The following is a 20,441-nucleotide window of genomic DNA, read 5'->3' as shown; positions in this document are numbered from 1 at the left end:
CCGGGGGGCGTGGTGTGTGGTGCGCGCCCACATAAACTAAATAGGCAGTAGGAGCTGAAGAAGGCACAGGTGCAAGGAACAAGTAAAATCCGTCAATTAAACCACTATTTTGATTACGTTCTATTAGCTTTCTTCCACTTAGTAGCAAAGACATTAATTACTGACCACCAAATAAACCACAAAGTGTGTACAAGCATCAAGAGTGCCCCGTGAGGAGTCTTTTTCTCTAGGACTCAGCCAACCACCCCTCCTGCGGCGTGGGGGTCTCCAGCACAGGGGTGCAGGGCCTGGTGCTCAGGCACAGGCAGACTCATGGCGAGGCCCTGTGGGCAAGAAGACCTAAGCCGCAGCCCACAGCCAGGCCCCCACCATCTCCCTCTGACCCACCCCGGGCCCAGCACCTCCAGGGTTGGCTGGCTGCACGTGTCTCTCTGGCTCAGGCCCAGCACAGCCTACCCTGACCTGGACCCCATCCCACTTCCTCAGACTGACCCTTTCTCCATATATTCTGCTCCCTCCATTCCTGTGGTTGAGATCAGTGACCTTGGCCCCTTGAGTGCCCTTTCATTTGCCAGAACAGTCCCAGCCCAGACATCTCAGCCACACCCTACCTACCCCTCCCTATTTACCCCATACACCAGCCAGTGTTCAGGGGTGGCCAGCGCTTGGCCTTAAGTGGCCTTGACAGCATCTCCCTCTGCATCTCCCACCCACTCAGACCTGTCTGCCTCCATTCTGCTGTGGCCCACCCCTCCTATTCCCTATGGGGTAAAAGCACCAACGGCCATACTTTGACCCCCTGGGCGGTCCTGGTGCAGTCCCAGCCCCCTTGGTGAGTTACAGGACTTGGCCCCCTGGAAACTGGCAGGAACTGACAGTTGAGTGCAGACTAGTGGGTGCCTAGGCAGGCAACTGGCCCCACGCAAACCTCCAGGAACACACCACTCTCGAAGGCAGCAAGGACCCATGCAGGACAACCCAAGACCATGGCCAGGGCAGGGCTGGGTATGCTCAAAACAAGAAAGACTCTGGTCCAAGCAGATTCCAGGCTGTCTCCTTGAGCAGTGCAAGCCCCTTAGAGAGCATGACTTGACCTCACTTAAGGCCTGAAGAGACCCATCTGGGAGCCAGCTTGGACTTCCCACCCCCATGTGAAGCAGCTGGCCCAGGCCTCTTGGGGCACCAAAGCCCTCAAGGTCATGGGCAAGTGTGGCCTGTGGCGCACATGGCGCTCTCAGGTCTGTGTGGAGCCTGGCCCCATGGCTCTTTGACAGTATGGCCTGGGTTACTGTTACCCACAACTCCTGTTCATGACTCAACAGCATATGAAGGTGGTGCCTGGAGCACTAGGACAGGGAAGGGCAGAAAGAGAGACAGTCTTGACCCCCTGAGCTGGAGACCAAATGCTTGGAGAAGGTGACATTGAGGCCACTTTCAAGGTGACCACATGGTCTGACACATAGGACCCACGCAACTCTGTCACCAGCAAACCACGCAGGCCAGGCCCAGCTGAGGAGGCTGCGAACCTAGACCCAGAGCCCCAGGGAAACCCGAGGGGCCCAACTTTCAAGGACTCTCTCCTTCCCTCAGGGGGACAGAACTTGGGGAGCATGGCCCAACGAGCTGTGAGCTCAGTGCGGAAGGCAGGTTCCAAGAGGCCACAGAAAGCAATGCAGGGAGTGGCAGGAAAGGCCAGAGACCCTGAACTTCCAAGTTCACCTCACCCAGAAGCTTCCTCCGAGGGAGGCCTGCAGTCCTGAGACCACGATGTGGTGCAGGGAGTCTCCAGCATAGAGGTGAGGGTGGCCTGCAGGGGGTCTCCAGCTTAGGGGGAAGGGCGGCCTAAGGGCCACATAGAGTGGGCCAGAGAGACAGCACAGTCTGGCAAGAACTAGGTGCTCTTTAATGACGGCTAGACAGAAAGAGGCAGGGGTCTGATAGAAAACAGTTATCAGCCAGACCCTGGGATATATCCCAAGGGCCGTGGGGCAAGTCTCATGCCAGCCTGCCTGAGGCACGGCATCTTTTCAGTGGCTCCTGGGACAGTCAGTCACCATTTCTGGCCCGGGCCTGGGTCCCCAGAAGGCCGGAGTCCTCTGCTGAGCAGGCAGCTGCCCTGCAGGCTCCACGGAGCTCCCACAGGCCCGACCCGGGCCTGGCTCTAGAAGAAGTCTGAGGCCTTGCGCCGGGCAGGGAGCTGCAGCAGGTTGTCCGTGATGGAGGCTGGGTCCTGGCTGAGGGGTGTGCGTGCCACAGAGCCAGGAGCTGGTGTGCTCGTGGGGGTCTGAGGCCCACCAGCTGGGGTCTTGAGGTGGGTCGAGCGTGCTGGAGATGGGGTATAGCTGGCCCGCAGGGCCCGGTCTGTGTACTTGCTGGCAGTCCTGCTTACAAGGCGCTGCAGGGCTGGGGACATGGCTGGGCTCAGGCCTTTCGGGGTGAGGCTGGGGTGGAAAGGGAAGGGGAGAGAGGCACCATTAGGCCCCACCGGGCACTGCCAGCAGTGGGGTTTCCCACGGCCCCACAAACACTCGTGGGAGATGCACGGTCATTATGAGCTGAGGAGAGCCGATGGCCTGGCACATAGCTGTGTAGGCTAACTTAAGGTCAAGTTGTGGTGCTGCCCCTGGAGGTGGGACTGCGATGGACCCCAGCGCTCTCCAAGGAGAACGATCCATCTGTCTCCACAGGGCTGACAGGAGCTCACAGCGGGATAAGGAGCCCAAAGGTGCCTCTTGGGGATGTGCTGAGGCAGCAGCTGAAGAAGGAAAAGACGAAGAGGGGCCCTGCATCCTGGCTCATACAGGCCGTGCCCGTACCAGCGGAGCTGCCACGGGACCCACCCCAGAGCCCCCAGGCCTGCCTGCACACCGTGCATCCACACGGCAGGGGCTGTGGCCAAGTGGGAATAGGGAGAGACCCCCCACCCCGCCCGCCCCATGCGGGTCAGGCACCCCTCACCTGGCCAAGTTCTCCGTCACTCTCCTCAAGGCTTCCTGCTTCTTGGCCCGGTTCTTGGCGGCAGCCTCGTTGGCCATCTTCAGCCCCAGCCGTTCCCTGCGGCCGGGCTCCAGGATCTACAAGGCAGCATGTGTGTGGCTGGCCTGCCATCAAGCCAGCCAGCCCCTTGCTGCTGGGGTACCTGCCTCTTTCCCATGGTGCCCTGTGATCCTCACAACTCACTGCTGCCTCCCTAAAAGCCCCCGAAAGCTGCCCACCAGCTCGCCTGAACTGCCCACCCGCCAAAGGCCCAGGCCCCCCACCTGTCATCACGGTTCCCTGCAAGCCAGCGGTGCAGACTTAGGAACCTCCAATGGTCTTTTAGGAAAGAAGGGGGTCTTGTTTGAATCTGCTTCCCTCTGATTACTGGAGTAAACCCCTTGCTGACTTTAACCCCCACTGACCTTCTGTATTTCTTCCCAGAACTTCCCAAAATTGGTCTTGTCCTATTTTTCTATTTGAGTGCTTGTTTGTTTCCTTACAGTTTTCCCCCATCAGTTCTGTGAAGCTCTGCCATACAAACGCCTTCTGTTACTTGCTTTCACCTTTATTTACGATGGGTTTTTTTTGCTGTACTTAAGTCTACCGCTGTGTATAGTATTATTTGCCCACCCCCCTCCCCACTTCCCTTGTGACCCTCCCTCTTTGGTTTACTCCCTCCTACCTTCACACCAGATTAAGCACTGACTATTTTCCTCTCATTTGTTCACATGTATTGTTTTCTGCACTTAATTCTCCCACTTGGGGAACTCGTTCTGTGATACGTATCAGGCACTTTGTGTCCGATTACAGTCTACTGCTCAGCACGATTTGAACTGTCGTCGCTCACATACCCTGAATTTGGATTTGGACAAAGTTTGTTCAGAAGCTCTTTCCTGCTGCCTGGTAGGCAGCGGGACCAGGGCGGCCTTCTGACAGCCCCGTGCCTCTGGCACACCGCCTCTCTCTGTTTTTTCTTGGTTATTCTCGTGTCCAAGACAAATGTAAGAACCAACACGCCAAAATGATTTGCACATGTTCTGTGTGGACATGCGTTCCCTCTTGAAACGAGAGCGGTGCTACACCAGGGAGGCCCTGTGGTGTGACCCACACCCTCCGACTTTCCTTCTGTAAGCCCGCAGCACTAACCTGTGGTTTCTTTATGAAAACCAAGGTGCTGCTGGTTGTTCTCAATTTCTGCTGCTACAGTCAGCAAGATCTCTTTTCCTGTTGCATTTCAAACTACACAATCCAAGTGTTTAGAAGGACAGGTTCAAGACAGCCTCGAACCCAGCTCCCTAAGCAGCAGACCTACGTTAATTCCAGGTTTCATGCCTGACCCTTTGGGGTTTCAGAGCAGCTGACGTAACCTCATGCCCTTTGCTCTCCGCAACAATACGCCCTCTGCCTCCTGCCATCTCCTAGCTTCCAGGTTGGGACTGCTGGCCCAGTACCCCGAGAACAGGACCACATGCTCCCAGCGTCCAGCAACTTCTCTTCCATCCCGTTCCAAACTATGCCAGTCACTCAGTTTCCCCAACAAGCTGTGTGCAAACCAGAGTGCCTTGCCTTCTCAAAGCCTCTCTGGGGCCATCCTAGGCCACCCCATCTCCACAAACCACCTGGCACCCAGCTTCCCTGCCCTACCTGCTCCAGGCCTCATGACCCCACACTCTGACGATTCTACAAGACTGCTGCCTCCTGGTGCTTGCCCTCCTGTAACCAGAGGCCTTCCTCTGCAAGCACACGAACCTTCAGAGGACACAAAGCACAGCCCACTGAACACTGGAGTTCTGAGGCCCTTCCCGGCCCGACCCTGCAGGCTCACAGGGTTGGGGCTCTGGTGCCCTCGCCCCACACCTGTCCTCAGTGCCCTGGTCTTCTTCAGAAGTGCAGTGACACACAGGTGTGCAGCCTGGAGCACAGCTCAGCCCTTCTGTTGCTTCTGCTTTGACCAGTGGCAGCTAGACCACCCTTGGTGCATCAAGGCACAAGTGCTCCAAAGACTGAGTGTCTACCCAGGGTCCCATCTGGGCCCCCCACTGTGACCCACCTTGAAGGCTGGCCCTGGCGTCCTGTCCACATAGGGGGTTTCAGATCCCTCAACTCTCAAGGGAGTGTTTTCAACCTCCCCCCAGGTCATCAGCGGCGACTCGTTCACACCTGCAGATGGAGAGCTCGGTTACCTCAGGCCAGGGGATGCAGGTAGAGGCACCGCCAGGCCCTCCCTCCTGTGACAGCCAGCTCCCACCATGCATGTCCCAGCTAACCAACATGAAGGCTGGCAGTTGGCCCACTCTCCTTCCCCGGAACTCTGGAACCCCAGCTCCTCTGCCCCGAGAGGACAACACCAAGACCACTTTAGGCCCAAGATGGGCCCAGGCCCTGATAGCTGCAGGGCTTACCCTGGGAAGGGGGCTCCCCAGAGAAGATGGGCTGCATCAGCTAGGCTCCTATCCTAGCACATGGCCACCAGGGCCTCCTGGAGATTGCTATGGCACCCCACCCCAAAGGAGGGGACACTTGGTTTTCAGAGCACCCAAATCTGCTAGGACCCTGGGCAAAGCTGTAGTGCCTCTGTATACCCTGGCCTGTATCAGAGGAACCAGCAGCCCAGAACACAGAGGCCAGTGCTTGGGGTGGAGGGTGGGAAAGGACACCCCGTGCATCGCTGCACTGTAAGATTGTCCCCCAAGACTCATAAACCTCCTGTGTGAAGACATGCAGGGCTGGGGCCTGGAGCCTCCTCCCTATGCCCCTATGCTCAGCCTCCCCCTGCCTAGCCTCCCCCTGTGCCCTTCAGCATGCTCACCACAGCCTATCTGTCCAGCAGAGCTCCAACACCCCTGGTTCCCAGCAAAACCAGTCTGTCCTGCCAAGCTTAGGGCAAGGCAGGAAGACCGCTAAGCTCAATGGACTGGGTCCCGTGTATCTCAGGTCAGTTCACTGAGTGTTCAGCCCACCCACAGCTCCATGCAGCCCTGTCATTGCACAGGTGGGTCACAGGATCTCTGAGTTACATGAAGCACGTGGCAGACTTGGAGAAGAGTCAACAGGGCCCAGAGCCACCTGAGCAGCCCACCTCCCCACAGGCAGTCCTATCAGGACTATCAGGGGGCCAGCCTGCCAGCGGGTTCACTTCTTACCAGGGGCAGGAGAGGGGGTTGCAACAAATCCAAATCCACCCACTCGTGGGGAATCCTGGGGGATCAGCTCCTTGCCATCAGGGCCTACCTTGCCCTGTTTGTGCTGGAACAAACAAGAGAGACTAATGTCAGGGAGGCCCAACCCTGCTCTTCCCAGCTAGCTGATGGACAAATGCACAGGAACATGCTGGCAATGCTTCCCCTCCTTGGGGCAGTCCCAGAGCTCAGGGGCTGGCACCCCCCCCCCCAACCGCTGCTTGGAGAAAGAGAGGAAGAAGCCCGGTCCCCACAAAGACTTTGAGGACCTGTCAGAGTAGGCATCAGAGCAAGGGAAGCTCTCCCTCCTTCCATGCAGGGCAGGGCCAGGGTCCTTGACTTCAGTACACACCCACACAAGCTGCTTTCAGCAGCTACTGACTCAGGCCTTGACAGGAAGCCACACTAATTACTGTCATACGTGCTCTGACCTTTCCCACAGGGCATCTGCCGAAGCCTCCAGAATAGTCTCCCCACGTCCTGACTCTCCCACTTCATCCCCATGACCACTGGAGTTGCCAGTGCACCATGACTCCCTGGCTCAGACATCTCTGCTGTCCACCCCACTGAGCCTCACCCTACCCCAGCCTGCCCACACCATCTACCCCTGTCCTACCCACACATAGGTGTGGGTCTGGCTGGCCTGGGCTGGCTCCCAGCAGCCTCTCTTCTCTCATGTCCTCATCCCCCAGGAAGCTGGCACTGAACTGACCTACAGAATGTCTCTGGCCAAGACAGTGCCCCAGCAGAAGCCCATACAGGACAGGAAAAGACTCAGGACCTGGCTGCACAGGAGCCCCAAATAGTCACATGCTGCTAGGCTCCGCCCAAACCCAAGAACGGTACCAATTTAAGGCTGCCCACAGCCAGCCCTGGACACTCACCTGGGCGTTGAGGGCGGCAGCCTGCTGCAGCTGGGACCTGCTCAGCGCCTGGCTGAAAGGATCCCTGAGGAAGCGAGTGTTCTTATGCACCACCTGCCTCGGCTTCTTAAACAACTGTTCTTCATCAGGCACACCTGGTGGATTGAGGCGAGGTGGCAGGGTGTCAGAAGGTGGGGGGTGCCCCATTACTGCCCCAAACTCAAGGCTTGAGGGAGAGGCCCCGGTGAACAGAAGAAGCCAAGCAAAGCATGGGCAGCCCCACTCCCTCACTGACAACACATGAACCCTTCTGCCCAGAGGCAGAGGAGGACCCCTCTGAGGCCCAGGGAGCACAGACACACACACCCTGAAGGCCGGATACAAACATGCAGCCCCACTCCATGCCACCCGCCAGCCCCGCCTGCTCACCCTCAGGGTAGTACATGAGGGAGTTTTTCGCTTTGTACTTCCAGGTCTCCACGCCGGCTTGGCTGCTCTCGATGGCTTGGTGCTCTGCCGACGGAAGTGCAAGGTTATCTTTCTGCCTCTGCATCACAGGGGGAAAGCGAGGGTCAGAGAGGCCCCCAGGCACTGTGCCCTGGGCCCCAGGACTCCCTCCACCCTGACAGAGGATGCCCATACCCCTGCACCCAAGGACACCTTCTCAAACTCCTCCTCGGCCTGGTAGAGCCATGTGTGCCGTGCCCGGCTCTTCTCCTTGGCCACCTCCATGATCTCCTGGAAGGAGGCATTGTCCTCACTTGTGTACCGGCTCAGGAAGACATCCAGGCTGGGCAGGGGCTCCTTCTCCTCCTCCTCTCCGGCCTCTCCTGCTCGGGGGCAGAGGTGGGGTGACATAGAACCACAAGCAGCAATGAACACTTTGTAGTCACTCAGTCCCAGGAACCGTGCTACCCCATAAGCAGGGTTGGAACCCTCACCCTAGTTGTGCATCTGTGGGTGAGGGCCCGTGCTACCTGACAACTCCCCACCTGGGGGCAGAATCGCCCCCCACCAACTCCCAGGGAGCACTCAGGGGCTCTCCTCGCCTGCTGGATGTCAAGTGAAATATATGTCTCACTCAGGCAGGAAGACGGACACCTAGGGGTCAGAGACAGGTGGCCATGGTAATCCTTGCCTTGTCACAAGTGGGCCGGTCCCATAGGACCTGCCTCCAATGCCCCAAGCTCTCCCACCATCCCTGGGCTTTCATTCCCCGCCTGCTCCTCTCCTCCTGGCACCTGTGCTACGGATGGACGACTGTCCCCTAAGCCTCCCAACCTGCTAGCAGACCCGGAGGGCAGGGACCCCAGAGGATCCAGCACTCCAGATAGAGCCACACAGGCACTGGGCCACAACCCCACCCGTCGCACCCAGCACCACAGAAAGGGGGACCCCCACTGAGGTGGTGCCACTGCACTGTGCACGGTGGGACACACTCCAGCTGGGCCATCACGGGGAGAGCCTTGTCTTCCGTTCCACTGGCAGTCTTGACCTCCTACTACCTGCTAGACTGCACAAAGCACAGTGCCTATAAGCTCAAGACCCAGAGTCAGAAAGAGAAGGGCTCAAACCCTGTTCTGATGGTACCTACCACTGAGGTTACTGAAGTGATTCCTAGATTTACCAACAAGCACATTTTTTTTTTTAAGATTTTTTTATTTATTTACTTGACAGAGATTACAAGTAGGCAGAGAGGTAGGCAGAGGGAGGGGGGAAGCAGGCTCCCTGCTGAGCAGAGAGCCCGATGCGGGGCTTGATCCCAGGACCCTGGGATCATGACCTGAGCCGAAGGCAGAGGTTTAACCCACTGAACCACCCAGGCGCTCCATGAACCACCCAGGCGCCCCCCAACAAGCACATTTTAAAAAAACGAAAAAAAAAAAGACTCTGAGGGGAGGCTGGGTGGCTCAGTCAGTTAAACATCTGACTCTCAATTTCGGCTCAGGTTGCGGTCTCAAGGTCATGAGATCGAGCCCCACATTGGGCTCTGCGCTCCAAACAGAGTCGGCTTGAGATTCTCTCACTCCCTCCTCCCCTCCTCCCCACTCACACCTGTGAGTGTTCAAATAAATAAGAGTAAAAATTTGATAAATAAATAACAAGAATCTGTAAGTTGCCTGTGATTCCCCTGCCACATTGCAGTGGAGCTGTGATCAAGCTCCACTGGGTCAAGCTTCAAGGACACAACATGACTACAGTATTGCCACAACAAGCTGGATTCTGAAGCAGAAAATATCTTGTCTGCGTGAGTGCACGGAGCATCTGCGTGAGCATGCAATAGACTACACCCCAGTAGAGAACAACAAGCATCTTGTCTGTCTGGGTGCTGATGTTCTACTGACAAGATTGACCACTGATCATGAGAAAGTCCCACAGCATGTAGCACACTTATGCCCAACAGGGCTCCAAATGCTCTTCCCTAGGAAAAGTCCTTCATAAAGCTGGCTCATGTCACGACACCCCAATATACATGTGGAAGACAACTTGTTTGTGCTACTCCCACAACATGTCACGTGTTGTCCTAGGTGCGGAATATATACACAGAGGCAAGACAAAGAAGCTCTCATGGTGAGGAGGCCATGTCCCACAGGGAGAAAACAAAGCCAGGCAGGAAGGCATGCTGGTGGGGGAAGGAGGGGTCAGGAAAGGGTTTCCTGAAAGGTAACATCTGAGCAGAGGCCTGAGGGGAGAGAAGGTGTGAGGCATGCAGCTAACCAGGGAAAGTGACTAACTCAGAAGAAACAAGTGCAGAGGCCCAGAGGCCCTAAGATGACAGCGGGAGAGGGGCCCTCCAAGGCATATGAAGCCTACTGGGCAGGGGTTGGCACACAGCGAGCAGACCAGTGAGAGAGGTGGTGAGACTTCCATTCCACGAGAAGGGCCAGAGGCTCGGAGAACTGCCCCATGCCTTCCTCTCAGACCGGTGCTCTTTGACCCCATGGGCTGCCATTCAGGCCAACAAAGCTCTCTGGGACAAGATGTGATCTGCCACTGAGCAAGACCCTCAGGGCCACAAAGGATGAGACTCACAGGTAAACCCAACCACTCACTCACTCACCTTCACCTTCCTCCAGACCTCGGCCCCGGCCCCGGGCCTTGTTGCCCACCACTCCAGTGCCTGTGTGCACATCAGGGGTTTCAAATGTGGCTGGAGTCACATCTAGAAGGAGGAAGGGGGTGGGGATTAGAGCCAGCCTAAGGCATCAGTTCAGCAGGAGTTCCCCTCTCAGCCAACCACTGTCACCCTTACAGGGCGGTGGGGGCTCTCGGGACATCTTGCCCAGGGCAGAGCCAAACTTGATGGCGATCTGACGCATCCGTTCCAGGTCTCCATTCTCCTCAGCCTCCAGGTACTCCTTCTGAGCCTGCAGCTTCTCCACATCAGGAAAGAAGTCCCTCTGGATGACTGTCTGGAGCCCCTGTCAGATGTCAATAAATGTCAGAGTTCACATCTGCCTCTCTTCTGCCTCTCAGTCTACAAACGTACGTGCTACGGTCCTTGCCGGGCCCCCAACCTCTGTCCAACCCAGGGATCCCCTGAGCTTAGCCGCACTTTCTAATGAGGATGAGCAACCCCTGTAGTCTTGCTGCAACATCTAACTAAACGTTCATCTGGTTTCCACGAAACTTTTCTCTCTCCCACAATTGGTCACTCTCATCTCCTCTGCTGGCTCCATCTCCATACCAGCTGGACCAAGGTGGGTGTTGCCCCTTCATTCCATCCAAGGCCTCCTATTTCCAATGCGAACCCTTTACCTGGATGATTTCAGCCTGTCACCCCCACCAGCAGCAGTGGCTGAGATTCCCAAATCTACCTCCAGCCAGACCTTGTTCCTAAGCTGCACATCTGTGCACCCAGCTATCCCCTAATGCCATCTGCATCTCTATCCCAGAGGCCTGCCAAACTTAACAAGTCCAAAACCAAACTGATTTCCTCCAATCTCCCTGCCAGCTCCTCTTCCTGCGTGTCTGCTACAGTATTAAGACCTACTTCAAGGATCCTCCAACGCCCACTAAGTCAATGGTGCTGACGCAACAACAGACTGTTTCCAAGTCCTCCAGCCTCTGCATTTGCTGTTACAACTCTCCAGAAAGTCCTCTTTGCCACCATCCTCCCACATGCCCATTCACGCTTTAATAAAATACCTTGTTTCCCTGAAACCCCCTCCCCGACGAACAAAGCCGTCCTCTCTGGCCCCTAACAACACTGATGCTGCCCCCCTCATCAAGGACACCTCTCTCTGCACTGTATTTGTTTGGCTCTCCGACTGTCCACACCCCAAGAGCACGGACTCGGGCTGCTCCACCTCCGCAAGAGTACGAGTGCCACGACCCCGAGAGGAAGGACCCAAGAAGAGCGCGAGGGGGGTGGGGGGAAGACCCAGAATTCGCTACCGTCGCATCTAGATCTTACCTCGATGTACTCTTCTTCGTCCAGGACCCGCTGCTTGCTCGTCGCAGCCCGGGCCTCTCCTGCCGCGCGCTTCCTACCGGGCCCGGACGCGGCAGGGAGCAAGAGAGCCCGGGTTGATGCGCCGGGCGTCTCCATCGCTATCCCAGAATCGCTCGGGCGGCGCAGATACGTAATAGCGTCGGGAGACGGTAGGGGCGGGACTGTCCCAAATGCGCAGGCGCCTGCAATAGTCCACCAATGGGAGAGCCGCACTTTTGGAGTCCAGCCCGCGCTCCGTAGTGGCGTCACTACCGTCCCTGATCCTTATGGGAGTTGTAGTCTTCGTCCCGCCCCTCTCTGGCCCTGCGAATCTGGACTACAGGCACCAGGGGGCGCTGTGGTCGGCGAGCCTAAGGGGCGTGTCGTTCACGCTCAGCGTGAAAAATTTTAGCACTACGAAATTTAAAGGCCTTGGGATTCCAGTTTCTCGCGAATCATTGCGTGTGCTTCGTGTTATTAACAAAAACACATTTTAGCTATATACGCGGTTTCAATATTTTTATTCAAACTTTTATGCAAGAAAAGAACCCTAAGACAATTTCTTTTTGATAGTTACCTAATAAAAGAAAAAAATATGAGGTCTAATTTAGAAATGTCTGGTTAAAAATTATTCGGTCCCGGGGCGCCTGGGTGGCTCAGGGGGTTAAAGCCTCTGTCTTCGGCTCGGGTCATGATCCCAGGGTCCTGGGATCCAGCCCCACATCGGGCTCTCTGCTCAGCAGGGAGCCTGCTTCCTCCTCTCTCTCTCTCTCTCTCTCTGCCTCCTTGTAATCTCTGTCAAATAAATAAATTAAAAAAAAAAATTATTCGGTCCCTTTTGACGATTGTGAGGCCGGAAAGATTCCTGCCAGGCTGAGGACATCGGATCTCCCTGTCCTCCTGCCCTTTGACCTTTCCCCAAAGCCCCTCAATAAAATGGTTTTAAAAAAAATTATTTGGTCTCTGGATGCCACAGTGAGTTTCCTAGAAGAGGGGTCTCATTGAAATGGACCAGAAAATTGCCCAACCATTTTTCGGGCATGATCATTTCTTCCCTAAAAGAGGCTGTGAATTATGTCAAACAAGTTCTGCCCCAGAACAATTTAGTACAATAGGCCAGTCATTCTTTCATTCAGTGGGGAACTCCACAATGACGGTTCTTGCCCTGTGGAGCTGACAGCTCTACGTCCTGTCGAATGGGGAAGACAGGCACTAGTCAGATCATCCCACAAACAAACATAAAACTGCAGTGCACAGGTACAAAGAAAGAGTTTGTACTAGGGGACAGTCAGGGGAAGTTTCCCCAGGGTCAGGAAGTGGTTGCAGATCCAGAGAATGGACATTGATCAGGTGGAAGGAAAGAGCAGGTGCACAGGCCTTGCAGCAGGAGGGAGAAGACCTTTGGATATACAAAGTTCAAAGAGTGGTGAGGTGGGAGATGACACCAGAGGGGCAGGGGCCTCATGGGTCACGGCCAGGAGTTTTGTCTTTGGGAACAATGAGAAGCCCTTAGAGAGGCAGGTTCACACTTGCACCCTGCCTTTTCTGGGGAGGGAATTGCAGAGGAACCAAAATGGCTGCATGTGGACAAGACTGGAGGCAGCTGCAGTGGTCAAGGTGAGGGAGGGCAGCCTTTTCCTCAGGTTGCTACAGTTGAACCTGGGGAGAAGATAGCTTCTAGGATGGTTTTTGAAGGTAAATTTGATATGTTATATGTTAAGTAACTTGAATTTAAATAAAACAAAAAAAAATGATTTACTGTTGGCCTGGGTACAGTGGGTGGGAGAGAGGAGGAGGGAGGTTTGCACAGTGGACAAGGTGATTTTGAGATGCTGTGGGCTTCCAGGAGGAGTAGTCAAGGGGACAAGTTGGACGTAATATCTAGTTCAGGGAAGAGGTCTGGGCTGGAGATGTAAATGTGGCAGAGAGCTAGGCATTGGAGCCCGAAAGTGGAAATGATAAAGGGAAGAATGGAGAAGAGAGGGGCATGCCTGGGCCCCAGCCTGCAGGACAGCTTTGCCAATAGGCAGCTTGTAGGGGTGAGCCTGCCAAGGAGCAGCTAGAAAGAAAGGAGAGAAAGGAGGACGGTATGCCCACTGGTCCCCTGAAGGTGAAGCTCTGACTGTGGCTGCCTATAAGGACAAAGAGCCAGCCCACCGCTAGGGTCCCAGAGCCCAGCAAGATGAGGGCATCCCGGGCTGCAGAGACGCTCTGCGTGCAGACTGTGCAGTATCCCAGGGCAAAGAGCTTTGTGACCCCTAGAAGTGTGCATCCTGAGGGGTAGAGGGGGTTGCCGCTCTCCTGGAGGCCCCCAGCATTGTGAGAGCAGCCCCGACTGGAGACAAGACTCCTGCTCTGTGTTATCTGAGCTAGCCAGCCTTGGAGAGTCCTGGCGGGTGGTAGACCTGCCTTCTGCACCTTTGATGAATGGACTGTGTCTCCTTTAAGATGCCCCTGGGGCCCATCTCCTCCAGGACCCACAAGAAGACAGAACATGATCCCCAAGCCAGATAATGGTGTTCCATGCCTTGAGCCCACTGTACGGCCCAATTGGAGGAATCAAAGCCTTGTTTTCTCACCATCTTTCCCCCTGGGGCCAGGATGATGGAGAGGAAAACAGATATCTTCCCAGGCAGTGGCAGGGGGGCGTGGTGCATCGGCCCCATCAAAATTCCTCTTGCCCCTACAAGATGGCAGAGAGCGAGGCAGACACGCAACATGGAAATCCCCACCCATGAGCAGTACCTTGAAGCCAGTGCAGACTTCCCAGGGTGCCAGGCCATGATCCATGGGGTAGTCTGCTGTGGCTGGGGAACACAGAGGACTCACTAGGCTGTGCTCCCCTAGGCGAGATGGCCCTACTCCTTGGGTGAGGGGAATGGGGCCATGGCGGGCTTCGAACTCTGGACGGCTTTTGTGCTCTTTGCAGTTGCTTGTTTATTTCCCAGGACCCAGACAAGGTTCACAGAATTAAGAGGCGGGGCAGGGGCTTCTGGAGGTGACCTCACCCTGCATTTTTACCCTATAGCTCTGGACGCCAAGGCCCTGTGCTGGGCGCGCAAGCTGGCAAGTCCAGGATGCACAGAAACCTCCCACGGCCCAGGCAGGGAAAGGAGAGGAGGGAGGCCAGCATACCCCAGGGAGGGAGAGGAAGATTCTGCCCCTCCCAACCCGACAAGGGGTGGTTCCTGTCCTGGAGTTGGTGGGGACTTGAGGAAGCGACCTGCTCTGCGCCCTCCTCCCAGCCCCACCGCCCCCCAGGGAATCTTCCCGACCCTAGTCACTGCAGAGGAGAGCACATGGAGATGCTCAGTGTTCCCTCCTTTCCCCGGGGCAGGTGACAAGGCAGATGGAGAGTTGGGGGACACACACTTCAGCAGCCCGCTCCTGCCTTGAGCTCTAGCTCCGGAAGCCAGAAACCCTGCAGACAGATGGGAAGAGGCTGGTGTCCTCTCTCAGCTCGATCTCGGGTAGATCTGTCCTCTCTCCTAGTCGGCCCCACAAAGACGCGGCCAAGACCAGGAATGGCTACCAGGGCCATCAGGAACTGTCCTTTTGGGCCTTCTTGGCTCCTGGGAGGAGCCTCGAGGTCGCTGACGTGCGCTTCTGGTGTCGCCACTTGGCCCGGCGGTTCTTGAACCAGACCTAAGGAGCAGGAGGGGCCGCTCAGGCCCAGCCCCAGGACCCGCGTCCCCTGCGACCCCCATAGGTGGAGCAGGCGGGAGCTTCCCAATGGGGATGCGGGCAGACAAGGGCTGCGGGGCAGGTACGCGGCAGCGGCACCCACCATCTCTGAACCGCTGCGGAAGGGGGCTGTGGCTCCGGCCGCGGGACGAGAACCACTTTTCCCACCCGGCCCAGCCGTCTCTCTTCACCCCTTCCCACCCCCAACCTGCGCCCCGCGGTGCTCCAGATGCCCCTTCTGCAGCTTCGTGGTCTCTCCGAGTTTCCCAAATTCTGGCGCATGAATGCGCGTCTCATGTATCAGGGAAAATTTAAAAAGTGTAAACCAAGGGAAAACTAGCCTCCCCTCCCGTTCCGGTGACACTTTTCCCGCACGTGCCTGTTTCCGCCCGCCCCCCGGAACCGGCCCTGCGCCCCACAATGGTCCCTGGGCCTCTGGGGACATTGCGCCAGGGCGATCTTTTCAAAAAAGAAGGAGGAAGGAAGCCAGCCCGCTCGGCCCCGTGTAGCCGTGCGGCGGGCGGGCACCCACCTCCACGCGCTCCTCGCGCAGGCGGATGCGGCCGGCCAGGCGCTCGCGCGTGCCCACGTCGGGGTACTGGTTCTGCACGAAGAGCGCCTCCAGCGCCTGCAGCTGCTCCTCGCTGAAGATGGTGCGGTGGCGCCGCGTGCGCCGCTGCGGCCCGGGGCCGCCAGCGCCCGGCAGCGCCCCCGAACCTCCAGTGGGCGCGGCCAAGGGCAACGGCGCGGCGGGGCCCAGCCTCAGCGGCCACGGCAGCCGCGCGCCTGCGGGGCGAGGGCGCGGTGAGGCGCGGGGCGGGGGCCGAGCTCCGCCCCGACCGCGCCGCGCCCCGGAGGACCACCCCCCAGCCCGCGCCCGCGTCCCGCTCCCACTCACCCAGCCCGGCGGCGGGCTCCGGGGGCCCTCGGGGCGCCGCGCGGGGCCCGCAGCAGCAGCAGCAGGCGCAGGGAGCGGCCTCGGGCGCCCCGGGCTCCCCGGGATCCGCGGGGCTCTGGCGGCCGGCGGGCGACGGCGCGCGGGCGGCCCGTGCCGGGGGGCTCCGCTCGGGCAGGCTGGAGAGGATGTGCTCAATGGAGAAGGGGCAGGGCCGCCCGGGGCCCCTGCGGCTCGCTGCGCCCCCCGCCGCCGCCATGCCCGTCCGGGCTCGGCCGCCGCCGCCGCGGGAATATATACGTCGGGGGGGAGCGCGCTGTAATCCCCTGGGCCGAGCGCGGAGTCCACGCGGGCTAATCCCGCGCGCTAATCCCCAACTGCGGCGGCGGGAAATCCTGCTCCGCATCGGCGCGCGGGGGCCCGCGGGGCAGCGGGGAGGGGGCCCGTAGGAAGCCCTCCGCCCCGCGTTGGTCTTCCTGTCCCTCAAGAGCTGACAGGATTCGCGGGCAGGAAGATGCCACTGGGAAGGCACGGAGGGCCGCCTCACCCGGCTTTTGGGGCAGTGGCCGGGTGCCACCCCGACTTTGCAGCCCCTTGGTTGCCCTGGTGCCTCCCGGCCCAGCCCCTGGGTACCTTCTCCTGCAGCCACCGCGACCAGGCGTGGCTCCTCGTCCCCGTGGGGCCCCACACAGGTGGATGGGCAAGTCTAGAGAAAGCCACCCAAACTGACAATCTCTTGGCCCCCAAACTGCTGGGCTTCGACCTCAAATGGGACCCAACTCCATTGGCACCCCAACAACCGCGCCGTTCTTTGGCCGCAAATCTCCCACCCATTTCAGAGCAGGGAGGTTCTCAGCCTCCTGGAGGAAAATGGCAGAAGCAGGACGCTGCCTCTGCTCATCACCAAACTTGAAATCCCATTCATTGCCTTGTGCCCCCAAGTCTCTACCTTCTCTACTGGATCTACAGGGGAGCCTTCCAGACCCCATCCAACGCCCCACCCGAGTGCTCTGGAGCGACCCATCTTCCTGCTTCCTATATGTCCCAGAATCCCCTCAAAACAAAACAAAATAAAACACAACCCACCAACAACAAAAACCATGAAACACCTCTGCTCTACTCTCACCATAGCCAAGCTTCTCAGGAGCTGACTTGTGTGGGCTCTCCACTCTCTTCAGGCCAGTGCAACTGGCTACACTCTTCCCACACAGGCCACGCTGCCCAATATTGCTGATGACAGGTACTTTGCCAAATTCAATGAAGACTCAAGCTAGTAGCACTGAAGAGCCAGTCAGCCATTTCCGCTCAAGACCCTCTTATCTGGACCTCTGAAAAAGATGTCATTGGCTCACAGGAAAGAGCAGGAGACTGTCTGGCTTATATCCCAGACAGTATTTTTAAAAAATATGTATTTTAATATATATATATTCATATATATATATAAAAGATTTTATTTATTTATTTGACAGAGAGATCACAAGTAGGCAGATAGGCAGGCAGAGAGAGAGGGGGAAGCAGGCTCCCCACTGAGTAGAGAGCCCGTCGCAGGGCTCGATCCCAGGACCCTGAGACCATGACCTGAGCAGAAGGCAGAGGCCTCACCCACTGGTGCCCCCCAGTTGTCAATTTCTGGCCACGGGACCTTCCATATGTTCCCTCAGCCTCCTGTGGCTTGGTTTCCCAATCTATAACATAATAATAGCAACCTAACTCAAGAGGACACAACCAGTTACTGTGTTGAGACGTTAGAACTGGCCTGGGCACGTGGGAGCTCCATGAATGGTAGGTATCATTGTAAGGCAGCATACTCACTCCCCCCTCCTTCTCCTCCCACGTCACACACCCTTGTTCAGACTCCTTTGCTGGTATCTCCACTCTAGTATCAGTGAGGAGACTTTGGACTTCGGGTGACCAAACTTCCCAACTGAACGCCTGTCGCAAGAGTCCTAATAAAGGTGCCCCGAACTTAATCTGAATGCTTGCTTAGTGAAGGAACCATTACTTCTGTGAGTGGCTCGGGCACTCTCAGCCGGCCTCATGGTTGCAAGATGGCTGCCACAGCCCTGTATCTCCCATCCCTTCCGGTATGTCCCCTTGGATGGCTGTGGAAACCTCTTCCAGCACAGAACCTCATAGAACTGTGTGCTCACCATTAGATCAGAGAGGCGTATGGGGACTGACTACCCATCAAAGTGGGAGTTCTGCCAGGATGGGGGCAAAAGAGTTAGTGGTCAGGAAGATTGTGCCCTCCTCCCTCCCAGCCCTGGCAGTTTTTTCATCCCTCTCCATTCCCACCCTGAGTGACCTCCTGCAGCTTGAAGGTTCAGACACCTTCTCTGTGACAATGACTCACAAGCTGATACCACTGGTCTGACATCTCCCTCTCTTCCAGGCTAGTATCATCTAAGTGCCTACTCCACATCTCCATTTGGATCACCTATGAACATCTCCCAGCCACCATGCCCAGGATGGACTTAAGATCCTCTCAAAATCTGTTCTTTGCCGGGTATTCCCCACCTTGATAAATGGGTCACCTACCTGCCTATCTGCCTGGGTCAATGCACCATCTCTTTACCTGCCCCCCTCTGCATGTGCCCATCTCTTCACCAGTCCCCCATGGTAAGAGGCCCACTCTGGTGCTTTCCAAACATGTCAGAGAATTCCTTGACCCCTCGCCCTCTGAGAGGTGGCATCCAATTCCCTTCCCCTTGAACATGGCCTGTCCTGATGACTTGCTTCTCACCTCTAGAATGGAGCAGAAGTGACCCTGATTTTTTAAAATTTATTTATTGAGAGAGAGCATGAGCAGGGGAGGGGAGGGGCAGAGGGAGGGGAGAGAGAGAATCTCAAGCAGACTCCCCGCAGAGCACAGAGCGGGAGGCTGGGCTCCATCTCACAACGCTGAGCTCATGACCTGAGCCAAAATCGAGAGTTGGACACCCAACCAACTGAGCCACCTGGGCGTCCCAAGTGACACTGATGCTTGAGGCCAGCTCAGACAGCTTGGAGATACAGCTCCTCTCTCTTTCATCTTGCGATGCTTGCTCTCGAGCCAGCCAGCACACTGCGAGGACCCACCAGCAGCCACAGGAAGAGGCATGTGCAGAGGTGTCCCAGCCCGCAGCTCCAGCTGAGGGGCCAGCCAACAGGCAGCAGGGTGAGCAAGGACACCTTCGGGTGGTTTCTGTTCCAGCTGTCATCAACTGCAACCACACGAGAGCCCAGACCGGCACCTGTGAGAGGTAACAATAGAGGTGATTGTGTAGGCGATCATAGCACTAAGTTTGAGGGGGGTTGGTTATGTAGCTCTAGAAAATCAGATGGGTTTGAGTACTGGAATGGGATGTTGCCGGTATGAGACCTAAGTCAAGTGGCTTTGGCTTTGGGACCTGACAGCGAGTGGGAGCTGGAAGGACTCTACTGAGACTGCCAGCAGGGTCTTAGAGGGAAGTGAGAAAAGTCTTCCTTGAGGATAGAGACAGGAGAGCCTTGGTGCAGAGTGGCGAGAAACATGGCGACACTGTCATCTGTACCAGGACGGGAGATAGGATGCGCACCCCGTGAGGAAGATGGTCCAGCTGAGGAGATGCCCTGTGGGGCCACAGAAGCAGCTGCCTGCCTGCCTTCAGCTACCGACAGTGAAGAGAGGGAGAGACGGCTCTGAAAGAAGGAGACGTTCATGCCTAGAAGCCAGCTGACAAGTTAACTATAACACCTGCTGCGTGGATGAGTGGTTCCGTTCCTGGGAGCCGCCCTAAAGAAATGAAAACTTCTGTTCTCACAAAATGCTGCCCCTGCATGTTTAGAGAAGTTCTGCTAATCATCACCAAAGCCTTGGAAGCAACCCGGATGGCCATCAGTTGTTGAGCAGACCAACACGCCATGGCCCACCCCCCAAGGGAGAGCCCAGGGCGCCAAAGACACACGCAGCAGCTCAGAGCCATCTCAGAAGATTGGACTGAGTGAAAGAAGTCGGTCTCAGAAGACTCTGTACTGTGTTGAGGCCATGTATGTGACACTTTGAAAATGGCAACTGATCTGGGGAACAGATCACTGGTTGGGGTGGGGGAGGAGAAGGAGGGAGTTTTGGGGGGAGTCCCTGAGGGAAGGGGAGAGGAGGAAGAAATGCTAAGGGGGAGGCTGTTTCTTCTCCAGCCCAGGGGGGGTCAGGGCCACCTTCAGTGAGGTCAGGGGGCATAGCCTCTCTTATGGAGGTGGCTCCCATCCAGTCCAGGCTCCAGAGAAAGGGTCAGTGGCAAGTCACCAGCTCACCCCAGGGACGCTTACCCCACCCCTGCCACACTCAGCCCCACATTACGTCCATTGCTTTCAGATCCCCCAGATTCTGGTTGGGCACAATTTCTGGATGTACATGGGAAAGGAAAGCTAGCGGGATGGACTGTGGC

The 20,441-nt window shown here is 57.0% G+C and overlaps 2 protein-coding genes across 3 annotated transcripts; both read right to left on the bottom strand.

The window, feature by feature from the left end:
- Nucleotides 1–1,879: 1,879 nt before the first annotated feature.
- On the bottom strand, nt 1,880–11,586 carry ESS2 (ess-2 splicing factor homolog). 2 transcript variants are annotated; one of them, XM_080821540.1, is made up of 10 exons: nt 11,439–11,586; nt 10,275–10,443; nt 10,083–10,184; nt 7,664–7,851; nt 7,451–7,568; nt 7,043–7,176; nt 6,123–6,225; nt 5,030–5,139; nt 2,959–3,074; nt 1,880–2,441 (listed from the first exon to the last, which is right to left on the bottom strand). In XM_080821540.1, the coding sequence occupies exons 1-10, from the start codon at nt 11,571–11,573 to the stop codon at nt 2,162–2,164; spliced, it is 1,455 nt and encodes a 484-aa protein (XP_080677666.1). In that variant the 5' UTR covers nt 11,574–11,586; the 3' UTR covers nt 1,880–2,161. The 2 variants fall into 2 exon arrangements, with proteins under 2 accessions (XP_080677666.1, XP_080677667.1); XM_080821541.1 differs by having other exon boundaries at nt 7,682–7,851.
- A 2,788-nt stretch (nt 11,587–14,374) lies between these two features.
- Nucleotides 14,375–16,294, bottom strand: GSC2 (goosecoid homeobox 2; the record flags this gene model as incomplete). The annotated part of the gene is made up of 3 exons (XM_080821569.1): nt 14,375–15,101; nt 15,673–15,926; nt 16,039–16,294. 3 exons carry the CDS (start codon nt 16,292–16,294, stop codon nt 14,997–14,999), a joined length of 615 nt encoding a protein of 204 aa, XP_080677695.1. The 3' UTR covers nt 14,375–14,996.
- Nucleotides 16,295–20,441: the final 4,147 nt, after the last annotated feature.

Source organism: Martes martes, assembly GCF_963455335.1.
Source record: "Martes martes genome assembly, chromosome: 13".
Taxonomy (NCBI): Eukaryota; Metazoa; Chordata; class Mammalia; order Carnivora; family Mustelidae; genus Martes; species Martes martes.
This window is presented reverse-complemented; position numbering and strand designations above follow the sequence as displayed.

Coding starts and splice junctions, on each gene's coding strand:
- ESS2 (XM_080821540.1), bottom strand. CDS start 11,573: ATGGAGACGCCCGGCGCATCAACCCGGGCTCTCTTGCTCCCTGCCGCG. Junction 5,140..6,122: donor AACCCCCTCTCCTGCCCCTG/GTAAGAAGTGAA, acceptor CTCCATCTGCAG/GTGTGAACGAGTCGCCGCTG. Junction 2,442..2,958: donor GTGACGGAGAACTTGGCCAG/GTGAGGGGTGCC, acceptor TTTCCACCCCAG/CCTCACCCCGAAAGGCCTGA.